The 17,637-nt window shown below is 34.3% G+C and overlaps 1 protein-coding gene across 1 annotated transcript; it reads left to right on the top strand.

Moving 5' to 3' along the window:
* The first annotated feature begins 261 nt into the window (after positions 1 to 261).
* Positions 262 to 13,430, top strand: LOC115717182 (phosphoglycerate mutase-like protein AT74H). The gene is made up of 5 exons (XM_030646139.2): positions 262 to 997; positions 1,070 to 1,189; positions 12,627 to 12,840; positions 12,989 to 13,069; positions 13,191 to 13,430. Exons 1-5 carry the CDS (start codon positions 520 to 522, stop codon positions 13,285 to 13,287), a joined length of 990 nt encoding a protein of 329 aa, XP_030501999.2. The 5' UTR covers positions 262 to 519; the 3' UTR covers positions 13,288 to 13,430.
* The last annotated feature ends 4,207 nt before the right edge of the window (positions 13,431 to 17,637 follow it).

Below are 17,637 nucleotides of genomic sequence, written 5' to 3'. Positions count from 1 at the left end.
AAAACCGCCTCGATAGGTGATTTTTGTAGTAGTGACTAGGTTGGAGTGAGAGTTTAAAATATTCATTAAGAATAAAAATTTCAAAAAATATTTAGAAAGTGAATTTTTTTTTCTAAATTTTCAATGTTGATTCTTAATTAAAAAATTAAAAAGTAAAAAAGTTTTATAGAAACATGATTTTAGAAATATTTTACTTGTTTAATTTAAAAACAAAAAAACTAATTAATAAAGTATACGCAAACACCCTAAGTTTTTTAAGTTCAACAAAAAAAATTGAAGATTATTTGTTACAAAATGTGAAATTTAAGGGTTCAGCCCAAATAATTATAATTATCTTCCAAGATATTAGGATAGCATGACAAACTTAACGTACGCCATATAATTAGCTAAGCGCGAGAGCACTACTGTACCGTACCAAACTCCATTGTACTCTAATGGAGGAAACCCCTCAACTCACTTAATCCCTTTTCTTTAGCTAACTTTCTCATCAACTGAACAACATCATCTCCATCATCAACAATGGCATCATCACTTGTATCTCTATCACTTTCACTCCCCTCCTCCTCATCTCTTTCTCACACCAGACTCAACAACACTACAATAAGGTGCTCATCTTCGAATTCCAACCTAAGCGAGAATCAACAACAACAAGTGAATTTGCAGGCGATGAATCCTCCGCCGCCGCCGCCGCCGAGGCCTCGCCGGATAATCCTAGTTCGCCATGGAGAGAGCGAAGGGAACCTCGACGAGAGCGTTTATACAAGAATCGCAGACCCCAAAATCTCGCTAACAAAGAAAGGAATTGCTCAAGCTGAGGAGTCTGGGATTGAAATTAGGAAAATGATCGAGAGAGACGGAATCCCTAATTGGAAGGTTTACTTCTACGTTTCGCCTTACAGAAGAACCCGCCAAACTCTCCGTGGGTTGGGTCGAGCTTTCGATCGATCCAGAATAGCTGGGTTTAGGGAAGAGCCTCGTCTTCGAGAACAAGATTTCGGTAAATAATTAATAAATCTTTTCAAATTTGAAACCGAATAAAAGGCTAATGAAATTTTGTGTTATGGAAAAGGGAATTTTCAGGATAGAGAGAAGATGAGGCACGAGAAGACACTCCGTACACTATATGGCCGATTCTTCTTTCGATTCCCTAATGGAGAATCAGCTGCTGATGTTTATGATAGGATTACTGGTACGCATTAATTGTTACTTATTTATCTTTTTTTAATAATCATCATGAGTTTTAGTCTAAATTAATTTCAGTGACATGCATATTAAACTATTATTTTGAGTAGAACTTGACTGTGTTTTAAGGTGCATTCATTGTCAACACTTTTATTCTCATACTCTTTTATAAACAATTAAAGATAAGGTATATTTTGTGTTTCATTAACCAATAATTTATATTTTTGCCCATAAATTTTCGACACTATCCGATTGTGCCTTAATATATAATGGTTATTAAAAACTTTTCATAAAATATAACAATTATATAATTTTACTTTTATTTTTATTTGTTTCTGTTTCTTTTACCGTTAATAATTAACAGTTTTACTCTTGAATTTTTAACAAACTAAAATTTGCCCGCTTTCATTTTAAAAATTATAATTTTCTATTAATTTTAAAAAAAATAAAAAATACATTAAAACCTAATTATTAAATTAATTAAAACAATAAAGAAACAAAAATTAATTTTACATTAAAAAAAATAAAAATTATTCTTTAAAAATCATATTAATTTTTTTTATTAAAAAACACATATCTTAAAAAAAAAATTATTAAAAATCCAATAAATATTTCAAACAAACTAAGATTTTCTGAAGAAAAATCATGTTTATTTATATGTACAAACTGATATCATAAAAAACAAATAAAACTTATTAAGGATGCGTTCGGTGACACTTTTTTAATTAGTTTTTTGTTTTTTGAATTAGAAAATTGAAAATGTTTTCCAAACTCGTGTTCTATAAAATTGTTTTTACTTTTTAATTTTTTTAATTAAGAATCAAAATTTTAAAAAATAAAATAAAAATAACTTTCAAAAAAATTTTGAACAGTGTTTTTTTTTTTCTTAATCTATATTTTGGACTCTGACTACAATCTAAACCTTGGGACCCGGACCCCAACTCGGATCCAAACCCCGACCATGATCCTGAACTCCAGACCCAAACCTGGACCCAAACCCAAACTCTAACCTGAACCTCGAATCAAGACCTGGACCCAAACTCTAATCGGAACCCTAAACTCTAATCCGGACCTGGACCTGAGACCAAACCTTGATCCGGATCTGGACCGGACAAGGACCCTAGACAGAACGGGCCCAGACTGGATCCGGACTGAGACCCGAACTAGAGCAGGGACCCCGAACCTTGGACCTTGACCCCGGACCCCAGCGTTTGACCTAGACCCAGACCCTGGCCCCAGACCCGGTCCTAGCCCCGGACCCGACTTAAATAAAATGAACAAATGAAAATAAAAAAAAAAACCTACAGAACATACTTTTGTTTTTTATTTTTATAATTGAAAAACAAAAGTAGTTGTAGAAGTCATTTTTATTTTTCAAAAACAAATTTAAAAAACAAATGTGGTGTTCGGTAACACTTTTATTTTTTATTTTTTTAATCACAAAAATGAAAGTAAAATTTGTGTTTTTAAAATTTGTTTTTAAAAAATAAAAATGTGTTCTATAATCATTTTTGTTTTTTAATTTTAAAAATAGAAAACAAAAGTATGTTCTATAACTTTTATTTTCATTTTTATTTTTTGATTTTATTTAGGTCGGGTTTAGGTCCAGGTATGGGGACATGGCCGTGGTCGGAGTCCGAGAATGAGGCTGAGGCCAGAGTCTGGGTCCCAAGGTCCAGGTTGGAGTCGAAATCCAGAATATTGATTAATAAAAAAAAAAAAATTTAAAAATTTGAAAGTAATTTTTTTTTTCAAAATTTTGATTCTCAATTAAAAATTAAATAGTGAAAACTGTTTTATAGAACATGTTTTCGAAAAATATTTTTACTTTTTTAATTAAATAGAAAACTGATTAAAAATTATTACCAAATGCACCCTAAAATTTTTAAAATAAAAGTGTTACCAAACGTCACTTAAAATTAAAAATTATTTTTAAAAATTGTAAATTAAACTAAAAATATAATATGTAAACTTGAAAAAATCAACTCAAACATTATCTCGAAATTGATTTCTTACACAAATTAAATTTTCAATATACTTTTTTTATATCTAAATGACCTTTTTAATAAAAAAAAAATAATTAATTTTCTAAAATCACTTAATTAATTTTATAATTTTTAGTTTCTTTTTTAATTTTTTTAATCATTCAAAATGATTTTTTTTTTTAAGATATGTTGAATTTTTTTTATTTTTATTTAAACGGGGTATAACTTGACATTTGTCAAAGTTTACGGAGAAAAATTACTAATTTACAAAAATACATCACCTTTTAAATGATAAAATGGGATAGAAGTCAATAGAAGTATTAAATATAGAAGTATTAATTATAGAAGTATTAAATAAATTAACGTAAATGTAAAAGTTCGATAAGAAATTTTAACAAATCTATAGTTTAATTACAATAGACCAAATGAATATTATTAAATATATGATTTTATGTCTGCATTTCTTCAAAAGATTGACACTGAAGTACTCAGAAAGAAATTGGGTTTATAGGACCTTGAACCACAAAAGGAGAGTTTATTCTCTTGGCCCAACACCAAGGCTGGCCGTGACAATATGAGGACTCGTGGCCCATTCAAATTACATTTATGAGTTGTTAATTTATTTTTTCTTTATTTTGGATTTTTACACCAAATAATAAAATTTCAAATCTTTTTATTTTTACACAGCAGAATTTTTTTTTAAAAAGTATTGTATTTTTTTTCAAAAATATTGTGTAAGTTTTATACTGTTTTAAGTTTTCACTGTTGTTCCATAATTATTTTTAGCTGTTTCACTATTATTTTAATTATTCTATTTTATTGTTTTACAGTTATTTTTATAGAAAGATAATATTTTTATAAATATTTCATGTGACAGTAAAATTGTAAACTTTTACCTAAAATCCAGTATTTTCGTAAAAATCTATTTTTTTTATGGGAGTTTGATTTTGAGGAAATTAAAAATTTTATGTGATTTTATATATTTTTCTTTTTTTGTGCAAAAATATTATCTTCTTTTCAAGAAGTTTATTTTTAAGAGAAAATTGAGGAAAAATTTGAAAAATATAGGAAAATCAGGTAAGAATAATCATGTACCTTTATGGTAACTAGAGGGCTAACCAGTTACCATAAGGGAGTAACCAGGTACCTTATGCTATTTTTTTCATATTTTTTTTACTTTTCTAAAATTTTCCCATAATATATATATATTTTTTTTTTGAGAAAAAGCCATAGTTTTGCAAATTTATTCTTTAAAAACCATAAAAAATGAAAATTTGAATATTGGTAGGAAAATTACTTGAACTATACAATTTGTGACACTTAACCCAACAAATTGATATTTAAATTCGGTTAAGTGCTAAGTGGACTACCCAAGTGTACACACAAGTGTACACGTGGAAAATTTTTAGTGGTCCACGTAATTTTAATTATTTAAATATTTTTAAAAATTATAAAAATAAAATAATAACTAAATGAATAAAGATGTTGTTTGGTAACACTTTTATTTTCTAATCACAAAATAAAAGTAATTTTTTTTAAAAAAATATTTTTGAAAAATAAAAATGTGTTCTGTAACCACTTTTATTTTTTAATTTTGAAAACAGAAAACAAAAGCGTGTTCTGTAAAGTTCATTTTTATTTTTATTTTTTGATTTTATTTAAGTCTGGTCTAGGTCTGGGGTCGGATTCGGGTTCGGGTCAGAGGCCGGGTTCATCACCAAGGCCGTGGGGGGCGGGGGGAATTTGAGTTCAGGTATGATCAGAGTCCAAAATATTGATTAATAAAAAAAACTGTTTAAAAAATTATTAAAAGTGACTTCTCTTCTCCCTCTCTCTCGGCCTGCCTGCTCTGGCGATGGCATTACCCTCCTCCCCTTCTCTCTTATGTTTCTCTCTCCCTTCTCCCTTTGCCTCATTGCTTAGGCGACGACGAAGGTCTTGATGGGGCAACCTTGAAAAAGCGTAAAAGAACAAAGCACCAGAAATTAGTTCTGTCGTGAATAGTGTACAAATTATAATGATGTTTTTTGTGGTGGTGTTGGACTCCTATGGGGTAAGAGGAAGCTCGATATTGATCAAAAATTATGTTCCGAGAATCTTCGTCATGCCTTTGAAATTTCTCTGGTCAGTTTCGGATTCATCGATGTGAAGGAACATGGTGTTCTCTGTTCCCGGTGACCAAAACCCATTCAAAAGCCCGTTATTCAAATCTTTCTTTAAAACGCAGGTCTTTTATTGCCATAATAAACATAAACCCTAAACAATCACGATTCTTAAAACTTATCTTTAGAGTGCTTGCTTTTATGTCATTTATTTTTTTTAAATGTTTTGTTTTGTGTCATATATGGTTCTTAGCAATGGAGATGATATTAGGTTGATGATCACTTGTGGGAGTATATTCATTGAATGTATTGAGAGTGGGAGTAATTCTTCGCTACGCTAAGGACGAATTAGAGATGAGATGGTTTGATGTACCAGGATTGAACATAATGCTAAAAATTGGGTGGGTTTGATGGTGATTTGGGTTAGGGGATTTGGATCATGGTGAGTTTGATGCGGATTTGGGTCGGTGGTTTTCAGAGGTAATCGTTGATTGCGTGATTTTCAGAGGTCATTGTCGAGGTTCCAAGCCTCGTAATTTTTAGATCTGGGCATTTTCTTTTGTTTTAAATTTTTTTGTTGAGTTTGAATGTATATGAATAGATATTTTGGTTTGGAGTGTGTTTGCCCTATTTTGGGGCACAAAAATGGGTGTTTGTCCTTTTCTTTTATTCGGATCTATTAAAGGTTGTTGGTTGTAATGTGAAGGTGATAATGGTGAAGTTGTGGTAGTAGTTATGCAGATGGCTAGTTATGAAGAACATGGAAGGAAGAAATAATAAAAGAAAGGAAAATAAAATATATATATATATTTTTATTAAGAAAAGGTCTGTTATTATAAATTAAAAAGAATCATTTACAACAACAAAGAAAATAGCAGAAGGAGTTTCCTCTAACCATATACAATCATTATCCAACACTAAAGCTTGCTTAGCCAAGCCATGCGCGGCTTGGTTAGCATCTCATCTAACATGAGATACACAAATTGAAGAGAGATAGGATAATTGATGTGCAACATCCAACACCAAATCTTGAAAACAAGAGAGGTTTGAAGAAGAGCCATTTAGAGAATTAGCGAGAGTCAACGAATCAGTTTCTACAAAGTCAATTGGCAAGCCAAGATGTCTAGCCCAAGAAAGACCATAAAACATGGCCTTTGCTTCCCTTTCTTGAGATTTAAAATTGCCAATAACTGGTTTGGCAAGAGCAGCCCGCACCTGTCCATGGGAATCCCTAATAATAGCACCCAATCCCGTTTTGCTCCTCAAAGAATCAACCGCCGCATTGACATTTAATTTTAATTTGTTCTCTGGAGGAGGTAACCAAGGCTGATGTGCAGCTGGTACATTCTGGTTTATTGCATCAGGGATTTCAACACTAGTATATTGCTAGAAGTTTTGAATGTAGACCACAACTTTTGAGTAAACCTGAAATGGACTCTGTAGCAGCTTACCATGGACAAAATTATTTCTATCTGACCACATATGCCACATAATACATAGAATCTTCTCCATATCAGAAGTGGAATAGAGTGAAGAAAGATGAATAAGAAAATCTCTATCTCGCATTTGATTTGCTAATCTGAAGTAAAAAAAAAAACCCAGCTGCTCTCCAAATATCTTTGGCATGATCACAAGAAAATAAGGCATGTCCTATGGATTCCCAAGCATTAGAACATAAGCAACAATTTGTAGAGTTTAAGACCTTCCGATGAAACAACGACTTTGCAACTGGAAGGGAAAATTGAACCACTCTCCAACCAAAAATTTTGACTTTCGAAGGAAGTTTAAACCTGCAAAACTTTTTTCACTAAGTTGCTTGAGATGTAGAACTTGAAGATAGATTTTGTTCTTCCAAAGAGCACGGAAAATGGTAGCCCAAATTATCTGAATACTCACCTGATTCATTAAAATGCCAAATCCACTTATCATCAGTAGCAAGAAAAGATAGTGTAATGGTAAGAATATGATCTATATTAGCAAGAGAGAAGTCCAATTGTAAAAGCTCCAAGTTCCATTCTCGACTGATAGTAATATAATCTGAAACTCGGCTCATAGCATCACCCCAATAATGCAAGGGAGTGAATATGGAGATACCAGGAATCCAAGTGTCCAAACCATATCTAATATTAGTACTATTACCCACCTCAATCTTAGACCTTTTACCAATAAATCTCGTCCCCAACTAATACCCTGCCATGTTAAAGAAGACATACCCCCAGTAACAGCCTCTAAAAAGTTTTTATTAGGAAAGTAATGACACTTCAAAATACGACTTAGAAGAGTATTGGGATTTTGGAAAATACGCAAGCTTGTTTAGCCAATAAATCTTGATTGAAGTGAACAAAAAAATTATTGGCTAAACAAAATACGACTTAGAAGAGTATTGGGATTTTGGAAAATTTATATTTTTTTTTATGGATTTTCATTTTGTCTGATGTTGATCCCCACCAAAATTTATCCATCATAGTCTCTAGTTGTTTACCAAATTTGGAAGACAATCGAAAATAACTCATTGCATAAGTGAGAATCGATTGAATAAGTGCTTTCAAAAGAATCTCTTTTCCACCAATTGAAAAAAGTTTATCATTCCAAGAGTGCATCAACTTCTATATCCGATCCTTGATGTTACTAAATAATTGTTTTTTGTCTCTTCCAGAATACATTGGAAGGCCCAAATAAGATTCATGACACTCAGAAATAGGCATTCCCAAAATTTGTTGGAAAAAGTTCTTGGCGACCATCGTTGTGTTAGGCGAGAAAGACATGACCGACTTATCTGTATTCAATTGTTGTCCAGATGCACGATTATAAATGTCAAGAGCATGTTTGATTGCTCCACAAGATCGGTCATTATCTTGACAAAATAATAAACTATCATCCACAAAAAGAAGATGAGAGATTGTAGGTGATCTACGAGAAACACCCAGCCCCTTAAGCCGACCAATTTTTTCCTCATATTGTAGTAAGCGAGAAAGACTCGCAAAGCAAATAAGAAAGAGATACGAAGAAAGTGGATCACCCTGACGCAATCCTCTTTGAGGAACAACTGAACCCGATGTTACTCCATTGGTGAAGAACGAAAAGGTATTAGTGTGAAGACATGTCATAATGAGGGAGATCCAACGAACATTGAAACCCATTTTCCCATCACCGCTGCAATAAAACTCCATTCAACCTGGTCGAAAACTTTCCTCATATCAAGTTTGAGGGCAGCATAACCTTTGTTACCTTTACTCATGTGTTTCAAACTATGAACAAGTTCAAAAGCAACAAGAACATTATCGGTTATTAACCTGTTGAGAGGAAAGCACTTTAAGTCTCAGAAATGACTGTTGGGAGAACCTCCTTAAAGCGTATGACCAACATCTTAGAGATAAGCTTCTAGATGACATTGCACATACTAATTGGACGAAAGTCTTTCCTTGTCTTTAGTTTTTTAACTTTTGGAATCAATGTGATTAGAGTCTTATTAAAAGTTGTTGGACTGCCAACATTATTCAATACATTCAAGGAAACTTTAGTGACTAATTGTCCCACAATGTGCCAATTATGATGATAAAACATAGTCGACATACCATCTATACCCGAACTTTTATCAGACCCCATCTTCTTTAATGCTAATAAAACTTCAGAGGTAGTAAATTCTTTTAGTAAAAAATCATTTTGCTCAGCTGTAATTGATGCAGGAATTATAGATAAAACATGAGACAGAGCCAAATAATATTCTTCAGATACCGTGAACAGATTTTCAAAATAAGAAGAGACCATAGTTGATATACCTTCCTTTGAAGAAATTATATTCCCATTATCATCATGGAGTGCTTTAATTCTGTTATTACAATTCCTAGCAGAGGCTTTAGCATTGAAAAATTTGGTGTTTTGATCCCCTGACTGCAACCACTCCACTCTAGATCGTTGTTGCCAATATTGTTCTTCATTACCTAAAAGTTCATCAAAAATGGATTTTGCCGATTGAATAACTTGAGAGGGATCAAGATTAGAAATTGGATTTGAGTTCAAAGAATTAACTCTTTGTTGTGCATCTGATATATCCCTTTTAAGCTGACCAAACTTACTGATATGCCATTTTTGTAAGTGATCAGCACACCTACCAAGATATGAAACAAGACCAAGAGAGAGATCACTATCTTTGTGATAAAACCAATAGTCTGAAATTAAACCAGAACATTCTTCTTCCCAAAAACATTCAAAGTGAGATCGGGATCGACGTCATTCGTGAAATTTTAGGAGCTGAGAAAAACAAATTTCGGCCATAATTGCTCTATGGTCCGATCCAAAGTAATCCAAATGTGTAATAGTTGGTGAGGTTATATTATCTTGCCAAACATGATTAATGAAACACGAATCCAATCTCTCTTTCAAAGTTGTTGGGTTTTTCTTATTTTTTGCCCAAGTGAAATCATCCCCAATAACAGGTAGCTCTAATAAGCTACATTGGCCCAATGTAGAACGGAAACCTTGCAGTTGGTTATCATTTCTAAGTGGACCACCATTTTTATGAGTATGGGAAAAATTTCATTAAGATCACCAATTAGCAGCCACGGATCAAAAGGAGAAACATCACCCAATCTTTTAAGTAGAACCCAAATATGCTTTTATTTATAGCTTCAAGAAAACCATATACAACACAATAATGCCAACGTGGCCATCATCAAACAAGACACATCAATCAAAGTGATTTGTATTCATAGAGAGTAAAGTTACATTAACATTTTCTTTCCATAATAACATAATTCCACCCTTCAAACCAACCCAAGGAACTTCTAAACCATAGCTAAAATGTAAAGAGCTTTTAAAATGAGAGAGGACACCTCTAGAAACTTTCATCTCCATAAGAAACAAGACATGAGGAGATTGCTCACAAAAAAGCAAACGTAGGTGGCGGAACGCACTTTGACTCCCCAAACCACGTGCATTCCAGCTTAAGATTTTCATGACGAGGAGCAGGATTGCTGAGCAATCACTGTATTGTAACTAAAACCAAAGAATCCAAAGAAGCTTTAGAAATTGGTTGGTGAGGCTCCACTTTAACTGACAAGGAAGAAGCTTCAGGTCCATGAATTGCTCAACATCTTTTTAGAGTTTGTCTCATTTATTTGGGATCATGTTGCCTCTTTAGGATGTACATTTTCTTTGTCATGATTGACTACAACAGTAAAAGACAATCCAGGACCATGAGAAGTAGAAACAATTGATAGTGTAAGTAAGGATGTAACCCTCATCAGTAGGGAAGGCCATATTAACTGTGGAAGGCTTAAAAGATGAACTTGTAATAAGATCTGGAGATAAGTAGCATGATGATGTGAGGAAGAAGACTTAAATGGAGAGTTAAGAGTGTTGTCTCCAATATCTGGTATAAAGACATCAAATATATCAACAATAGAAACACTAATTGTGGCCATAACCATGGGAGTGGTAGTTGATGGAAAAAGGGGATCAATAAGTACGGTTGATGATTGTGATAGAGAGAGGAAGTTAGCGGTGGAAGTGGCAAAGGAACACGACTGGTTTAAGACAGTATGGGTGAAGAAAGTTGATGTAACCATCTGTGTAAAAGTAGCAGTAATGGCAGTAGTATCACTTTGTCAATTTTGGCCATTAAAATGCTGAGAATTAGAAGCCTCACCAATTAAAAGTTGTTTCGGTTGTGGAGGAGGCCTAGTACATAACTGTTGGATTGATGCAGTAAGAGAAGTTTTAGCCAATCTTGTGAGAGGTGGCCAAGCATTTCCTTTAGAGAAGTTCGAACGATAATGGTCATAAACTGAAGTAAGGAGTGCAGATCCCTTCAGTATTGGTCGATAAGCCAATTCGGGTTCAATACCATTGCTGAGATTCCTTAAAAAAATAGGACACTTTTGATATAAGTGACCAATCACGCCACATTTTGTACAATAATCTGGTAGACGTTCATATCGAAATTTCACCCAAAATTCATCTCAAATTTTTAGCAAAGTAATCATTTTTTCTCTTAGCAGGGGTTTAGTTATATCGATACGAAGGAAAGGGCCCCAACCCTCATTTAAGGAGTCTTTATGGACAGCCAAGAACTCACCCAACAAATTTCTCAAAACCTTAGCCAATGATCTCAATTTACTTAAAAAAGGAAGCCTATAAGCCTGCACCCAAAAAGGAGAGAAGATCATACCTCCGGAGTGACATTTTGCATAACAGTTGGAGGATAGAGCACAATATGATGGTTTTTGGAAGTGCCATGGTTCCTTCTCTAATGACCGAAGCGAATCGCCCTCACAACCAAAACACACTAAGAAAAGACTAGAGCGGTGCTCCTTGATATTCACTTTAAATCGACCGTCCCAATGCTCAGCCATTTGACGCTACAGTGTTGAAAGCCAGAATTTTTTTAGTAACAATTCGTGCAAACAGAGCAGATTTTTAATGAACATCAACCTCAGGAGAACTATCATCAACTATAGCAAACACTAAACTTTCATTCTCAGTTAAATTCATGATTGATTTCATCTTATGGATAAAAAAGTCCATGGAAATAAGAAGAAATTTGGAAAAGAGAATGTTGAAACAATAAAATTGAAGAAAACTAATAAGAAAAATTATAAGGACAATAACTGCCTCAAAGCAATAAAAGGTGGACGCTCTAAATATAATTAATTTTTTATTTTAATTAAATATATATTTATTTATCTTTTATTCTTATTTTTAATTTTAATTTTTTTTTAATTTTTAAATAATTTAAATTACGTAAATTATTAAAAAAAATTCATGGTCAGGTATACTTGTTTACATTTGGTCAGCTCACTCACTATTAAAGAAATTTTTTTGGATGGAAAGTAAAAATTAAAACAATATGATAGTTTAAAGAATTTTACTAGTAAAAAATTAATTTATGAAATGAAGTATGACAAATAATATAATTCACGTAATTTTTTCAACAATATCCTTATACACAATTTTATATTATACTAATTAGAATTTGATAATGTAGCTTTGGACTGAGGCAAAAAGTCTGAGGATGACCCAATCCTTGCTAAAGAACTATCCGAAAGCCACGTGTGTGTCCATGAGCTTCAAACTTTTTATTAAGCTATGAGCATGCGTCCATATCTTTGTAGTACACGTAAAACACATAAAATTAAAAACACTTATGTATAAGTCACTTTTATTACTTTTGATAAGTGTGATTCATTTTAAATATATATAATGGTAGTTGAAGTGATTTATCAACATAGGTGTATGATTTATGTTACATATCATTACTCAATTGCATTAATCCATATAAAATATTCCAAGAAATCAATAATATAATATACTATTTGTATAGAAATGACATAATTCTCTTATATATATTTATTTGCAGGGTTTAGAGAAACGTTGAAATCAGATATTGATGTAGGGAGATTTCAGCCACCAGGGGAAAGAAACACAGGAATGAATTTGGTGATAGTTTCACATGGTTTGACTCTTAGGGTTTTTCTAATGAGATGGTACAAATGGACTGTAGAACAATTCGAAGGCTTAAATAACTTTGGCAATGGCAAGATGATAGTTATGGAAAAAGGTTATGGTGGAAGGTACAAGTATATATATATGTATATTTATATATAAATTAGTTTAGTCTTGAAAGGAGAAGAAAAAAAAAAGCAGAGTACGTATGAATTGACCTTAACCTTATTATCTTATATTTAGCAATAGCTAATCATACTATATGACTGTGCATAGGTATAGTTTGTTGGTTCATCACAGTGAAGAAGAGCTAAGAAAGTTTGGATTGACAGATGATATGCTTACCGATCAAGACTGGTAAGAACTTCATTTATATAGAATCAAGCCAAATATTTGATAAAAAATGTACCTAGCTATTATTTCGTATGTTTATATACATAATAGTCTAACTTTTGTGGTGGTTGGCTTGTGATTTAAGGCAAAAGTACGCAAAACCTGGACAGCTGAACTATGACTGCCCAACTTTGAGTGCCTTCTTTCCTCACTTAGATGAAGAGTGTGCTACTGTACCATAATTGTAATTATTATAGCTGTAATGACATATAGTCGTGTAGTACTAAGAGCACTCCCAAGTCCCAACTCCAATAGCTTCTCTACTTTATTTTTTAAAATAAATCACTAAATTTTAAATTTTTTATTTTACATTTATTGCCCACCATACAACTTCTCTATTTTTTCTCACTAAATCATTTAAATATTATATCTTATTAATGAAAATAATATTACATAAATCATAAAAAGGAAAATGCAATAAAGAAATGGAGAGAGAATGAAAGAAAAATAATTGAAAAATATTTTGAGATGAATAAATAAAGATGATGTAAAACAATGAATGATTTTAGGGCATCTTTGGAAGAGGTTTGTGCTTTTTTTTAAAAAGAACTCTTTAAGAGACTAAAAAAAGAAAGAATTAGTGCATGTTTGGCATCATAACTAAAAAACTATTTTTTGCTTTTAAAAACAGAAAATTATTTTTTGAAAACAATTTGGTTTGTTTGGCCTTATTTTTTGAAAACAGTTTTCAGAAAACAAAGTTACAAAAAACAAGAATTTTGAAAACAACAAAATGTTGTTTTCTGTTTTAAAAACCAATTCACTTTTAGTCAATATTGTTTTTAAAAAATACTAACCAAACATGACTTGTTTTTAAAAATTTCAAAAACTATTTTTTGTTCTCATTTCTAAAAACAATTTTTTGAAAACCAAAAATAGAAAACAATATCAAACATGCTCTTAGTCTCTTAGCTCTTCTTTCTTCTATTTTTTGTTTTCAATTTTTTAGGAATAACAAATTTATTTATTGTGAAATAGAAGTTTGTCTGAAATTATGAATAATGCTATAAAATAATATAAAATTAAAAATAATGACATATATTTATTTCATAATTGTTGCATTTCAATATTAAATATAGTGAGTTATTGGAGTATGAAAATAACTTAGTCGGCGAACAAGTGCAAGACACAGATGGCATTGAATTTAACGATGAAGGTCCAAAGGTAAAGAACGGAGTATGAATTCCTCATTGACACCTCGTGTGGCAAGCCATTGATACTGCACAAATCGCCGAACACGCTCTTGCAAATATGGTGGTAACTGCCGATGCCTCATCCATTCCTCTGTATCTCTTCGCTTCAATCTCCATACTTCAAGTCTCACCGTCATTAATTATCAACAAATCGAAAAAATTAATGTGGTTTGAAGAGAAGATTTGGCCCTTAAGAGAGTTTTGAAGAATGCCAATCTCTGTTCGAAATCGACGACGTCACAGGGATTATATGATGATTGTGGTGGTGGTAGTGGGGTGTTCTTCTGATGAATTAAAAGAAAGTACTTGGATGAGTTGGGATTCTAATTCTCAGAAAATCTTCTGTAAAAGTTTGTAATCATGTGCTATTTTTGCTTCGAAGAAATGATTTGAGAAGTTAGAAAAGGTGTCTCTACATGCAGTGAGAGGCGGTTATATAGTACTGGAGAATAACTGTTGCACCTCTTCTCAAGATTTTATCATGTGGATCCGGTAAGAGTGATGTTAGCCAATATATCAAAGTCGCTTCATAAGTGGGGCAGATACAAAAGACTCTTTTACTATTGTTCTATCTTTAATTAAACTGCAATCAGTTTTTTGAGCAGTTATTTTACTTCTATTATTTTTTAAGTATTTAACATTTATTATTATTATTTTAAAAGTATTATTATCGTCTTAACTAAAATAATGAGAATTATGTTGCTATTTTTATGAGTTTTTAATTTTTTTTAAAAAAAAAATATTATTATTATTATTATTATTATTATTATTATTATTATTATTATTATTATTATTATTATTATTATTATTATTATTATATTAAATGTGTTAGTTTTTGTTGTATTAATATTAGTTTTTAAATTCTCACACTAAACTGTATATATATGAGGTAGACTTTATTATGACTGTTGCTCCTGAATTCGCCCGAAATACGTGGATCAGTCGAGAGGGGACACGTGGATCAGATAACTTGTAAATATTTGTTGTCTTTGTGCGCCCCAAGGAAGCGCTGTTAGCATGGGTCCCGGAGGAGGCACCCGGAGTACAAGGTACTCCAGGAAGCTTGCATAGCGTGAAGGCTCTCCGGGATGTGTCAGGTCTCTCCCGAGCAATCAAGTCGCATTTAATGCTGCATGGGAGGAAGCGTGTTGGGACTGTAACACGCAATAAAGTCTGACGGCACAACCCCCAAACAGCAGCGCTACAGTAATGATCATTTAAGTCTAGCGACGGCTACTCTGCGAAGAGTCACGTCAATCACAAGGCAAAAAGGACATTCTTCATAAAAACCCTACAACACCTAGGGATTTGACCATGCATCACCCATGGTATGTTCATTGGAAATGCCCAACTTTATGGATACTTACAGATACATGTGTAAGAACAATTCTAGGGATTACCCCACCAAAACACTATAAATACCCCCTCAAAGCTCATTTAATGGGGTCGAGAATCTTGGTTTGCAAAAGAGCAAGAAGAGAAAATACTCACCAAGAACATTCTCTGTATTTAAGAGAAAGACGTTCTCTCAAGTGTGGAATCTGTATTAAATACATCTATTAATAACAGAGACTCGTGGACTAAGGCTCATTAACGCCCCAACCACGTAAAAAATCTTCATCTCACTTTCTTACAGCTCTTTATTATAATCATATTTTAATAGTTGCCGAAAATCTCGGTCAACATTTTGGTGCTTTCATTGAGAGCTGAGGAAAGCTACTACATAACAAGCATTTGACTCCACAACATTGGTGGAGACAAGAAGTACACGTCACCCTCGCCCTCTGGAAGATGCTCAAGATCCAAATGAGGAAGATGTAGCCTCAAGAGCAGCAGAGGAGTCCGGGGAAGAAGAAGAAGAAATAGTTCCCAACGAGAACTACGAGGAAAACCTCGACGAGTATGCCTACGACGGAGGAAGTTACTCAGAGTTGGTGCTCCTTAGACAAAAAGCTATCGATCATGAAGCTGAGATCGAAGCTCAGAAAGCGCAAAATCAAAAAATGCAGGAAGTGATGTTAGCCATGCAGAAAGCCATGGAGGCTGCTGGTATTCACGTGCATCCCAAGGCAATGGCCGCTGGGCTCGACGGGGAACCAGCGACGTCCTCGCCTAATTCCCAGCAGCAATGACCTAGGGAACCTAGCCCTATAAGGCGCCCTGCTGAGGAAAACCAAACCAAAAACCCTACTTCTACCCCTGGGCGAAAGAAAAAGGTGCAGGATCCGCGAAGGGTCCGCTCGAATTTCCCTAAAGGGAAAGGTCCGCAGAGGGGCAAGCTCCAAAGAGGGAGTCTTGGCCCTCAGGATCGAGGGGACCGGAAAAGCGTTTCTGTGCACCAGGGACCAGGGGGTAGAGGAAGAAGAGGACAGAGATGTCCTCCCATTGATCTGAGAAATCAAATCAACGGGAATCAAGGTGACCTCCGGGATCATCTTGACCAAAAAAGATACAGGCCCGTGGTCTCTTCGGGTACTGTAAACGAAGGGATCATGGCGGAACTTGCCATACTTCGAAAAGATATTGCTCGAGTCTCTCGGAGGCAGAAGGGAGATGACCCCGACTCGGACAGTGAGGATCGGGAGCCATGTGCCAAGCATATCCTGGAGGCGGAGCTCCCTAAAAACTTCAAGATGCCCGAAATGGCGGCATATGCGGGAACTCAGGCCCGGTGATCACTTGTCACGGTTCAACCGTGTCATGACAGTCATGCGGGTCAGCAATGACGCCAAATGTTTGTGTTTCCCCCTCACTCTGAGCGGATCAGCGGAGGAATGGTTCAAAAAGCTGGAACCAGGATCCGTGGGTTGTTGGAACAAACTCCAAACCAACTTTCGGAGACAGTTTGTCGCCGCCAGGAAGGTTAACTTGGAGGTTAGTGCCACCGACAAACATCAAGCAGCGCCCACCGAGACCTTGAAGAATTACATCAAGAGGTTCCGAGAGGAAGCCTCGAAGACCAAGAAGGTCAATGACGGACAACAGCTTGCGCTTCTCCAAGCAGGAATCCGCACTGGGACTCCCTTCTGGAACGAGTTGCAGCAAGAAGGCGCTGCTAGCCTTCAGGACTTCCAGAAGAGAGTCCAAAAATATATTAACCTCGAAGAAGCCCAGATCGTGGCTTACGGAGGCTACTATCCCACCGGGATAGCAGGGTACATGCCCGGAGTGCCGTCCTCGGGCACTGTCTCGACCGCGACTCCACAAGTAAGCGGCATACAATTCTCTGCTACTCCCGGGTACAGCCAAGGCCAAGCTTTGGCACCGGCGTCTTCCCATTACGGTAACCCGTCCGGGGTGAATGGACGAGCTCCTTCACAGGCGGCCCCGACTGTTAGC

Source organism: Cannabis sativa, chromosome 5 (assembly GCF_029168945.1).
Source record: "Cannabis sativa cultivar Pink pepper isolate KNU-18-1 chromosome 5, ASM2916894v1, whole genome shotgun sequence".
Taxonomy (NCBI): domain Eukaryota; kingdom Viridiplantae; phylum Streptophyta; class Magnoliopsida; order Rosales; family Cannabaceae; genus Cannabis; species Cannabis sativa.
The sequence above is the reverse complement of the archived record's forward strand: the minus strand, read 5'-3'. Positions and strand labels throughout refer to the sequence as shown.